The sequence below is a fragment of the Olea europaea genome, unplaced genomic scaffold (assembly GCF_002742605.1).
Source record: "Olea europaea var. sylvestris unplaced genomic scaffold, O_europaea_v1 scaffold20358, whole genome shotgun sequence".
In the NCBI taxonomy this organism is placed as follows: domain Eukaryota; kingdom Viridiplantae; phylum Streptophyta; class Magnoliopsida; order Lamiales; family Oleaceae; genus Olea; species Olea europaea.
Genome location: NW_019238259.1, coordinates 1 through 1,934, shown reverse-complemented (window position 1 = coordinate 1,934; position 1,934 = coordinate 1). Strand labels below are relative to the sequence as shown.

At 30.5% G+C, this 1,934-nt stretch overlaps 1 protein-coding gene across 1 annotated transcript; it reads left to right on the top strand.

The window, feature by feature from the left end:
* Positions 1–20: 20 nt before the first annotated feature.
* On the top strand, positions 21–911 carry LOC111379794 (tRNA pseudouridine synthase B-like). The gene is made up of 3 exons (XM_023003234.1): positions 21–238; positions 385–422; positions 666–911. Exons 1-3 carry the CDS (start codon positions 60–62, stop codon positions 734–736), a joined length of 288 nt encoding a protein of 95 aa, XP_022859002.1. The 5' UTR covers positions 21–59; the 3' UTR covers positions 737–911.
* The last annotated feature ends 1,023 nt before the right edge of the window (positions 912–1,934 follow it).

Here is a 1,934-nt window from a genome sequence, read left to right as displayed (position 1 = left end):
AGAATAGCATTTTATAGATGGCATGACATTTCTCCATATAATAGGTCGGTGGAGAAAGGATGTATGAGAAAGCTAGAAAAGGAGAAAGCATTGAACTTTCGCCACGACGGATTTCAATATTCGAGTTCAGTGTTGAACGAAGTTTAGATGACAGACAAAATGTTATTTTCCGGGTGACCTGCTCAAAAGGGACATATATTCGATCTCTCTGTGCTGATTTTGGAAAGGCTCTGGGAAGGTAGATATATTAAACCATATTGTTCTAATCAGGTTCCCATATCTTACTATCTGAAAGAGCTTGAAGAATAATGCAATAATTTCTTCATAAAGAGGAGAGCCAATTGTGATAGAATCTAACTGGAAAATACACTTTTCCTCTTGCAGCTGTGCACACTTGATAGCTTTACGCCGAGATTCAATTGGTAAGGGCTTTATACTCAATTTAAACTTATCCATTGTCCTGTGAAACAAGTTTTGCTTAGAGGACATGTAGTTATAAGGGGATAAATTATGCAAATGAAAATGGATGGTGCTCGAAATTGTCGACATAAATAAAGTTTTATTTTTGAATTACAATTGACAACACAGGGCAATTCATTCAGACTTGTGTTATCTTAGTTCATGGATCATAATTTAGGCTAAATTATGTTCTCTCCGTCTATCAGGAATTCATTCAGCAGATGATGCCTGGGAATTTCGAGAGTTGGAAGAAGCAATTAAAAAAGGATATTTCTAATCTCGTGTTGTTTCTGAAGTCACCACATTGCTAGAAGCCCATTTTTGACATGCAATAAATGTCATTGAATCTGTTTTCTAATTGTTAAAATGTAAAATTTTAAAAGAATGTTTAGCCCCCGTCTATTTTAGGTTTTTTTGGCTCATTTTAATTGCATTTTGGACCATTGCAAGCAGCAGCTTTTGTTGACTTTTTATCTCACAATAGAACCCATATGCCTGTCAAATAATGGTCAAAAAATTTATTTTGGTATTAAAATAATCGGAAACAGATAGATTCTTAAATTATTTATGAATTGTTCTGCAATTACAGATTTTTTTTTTTTACCAGATTTTATAAAATCTGTTAAAATATACTTGTGGCATTTCTCATTATTTATGGCTCTCTCTCTCTCTCTCTCTCTCTCTCTCTCTCTCTCTCTCTCTCTCTCTGTGACATTATGACAGGGAGTATTCCATACTAAATGTTTCAAACGAGGACGTTTTGAGCCTTTTTTAAAAGGTAGGGGATTTTTGATAGCATGTCCAATAGGTAGAAGGATATATATACACTAAAGCGTCCTCAATTGAGAATGTACTGAATTTTAAAAATCATTTTAAATTTACGTGTTCTCAATTAAGATTTTTAATGAAATCCATTAAAATTTAGGTATCCCAATTAAGATTTTAATGAAATTCAAAAAAATTATTTAAAATTTAGATATTCTCAATAACTGGTAGATTTATAAAGATTTCATTAATAGATAAATTTTAAAAGATTTGGATGGACTTTAAGTTTGAAAATATATATAACCTAAATCTTTTGAAATTTCACTACATTTGATGAGATTTTTATGTAATTTGTGGAAATCAATTCAAATCTATGATATTCATTAGGATTTATAATATTTTAAAATCCATAAAAATCTTAGTTGAGGACTATAATTTTAAAACAAAAATTCCAGATTTCAGATTTGTGAAGAAAAAGAAAATAATACATACCTAGGCCCTGTTTGGAAGGGATTTTGAGAATTGATTTTTTAACCATTAGAAGAAAAGTGGGATCCACGTGTGAGAGAAGAAGTCAAAAATTACTGTTGGAATAGTGAAATAACGATCAAAAAATCAATTTTTTGGAGTAAAAAATCTCTCCCAAACATGTTGCTAATGTGTAAATTAAAAAAAAGAAAGATAATTCTTAATTTTTTATAATGAAAAAT

Coding starts and splice junctions, on each gene's coding strand:
- LOC111379794 (XM_023003234.1), top strand. CDS start 60: ATGTATGAGAAAGCTAGAAAAGGAGAAAGCATTGAACTTTCGCCACGA. Junction 239..384: donor TTTGGAAAGGCTCTGGGAAG/GTAGATATATTA, acceptor TTCCTCTTGCAG/CTGTGCACACTTGATAGCTT. Junction 423..665: donor TTTACGCCGAGATTCAATTG/GTAAGGGCTTTA, acceptor TCCGTCTATCAG/GAATTCATTCAGCAGATGAT.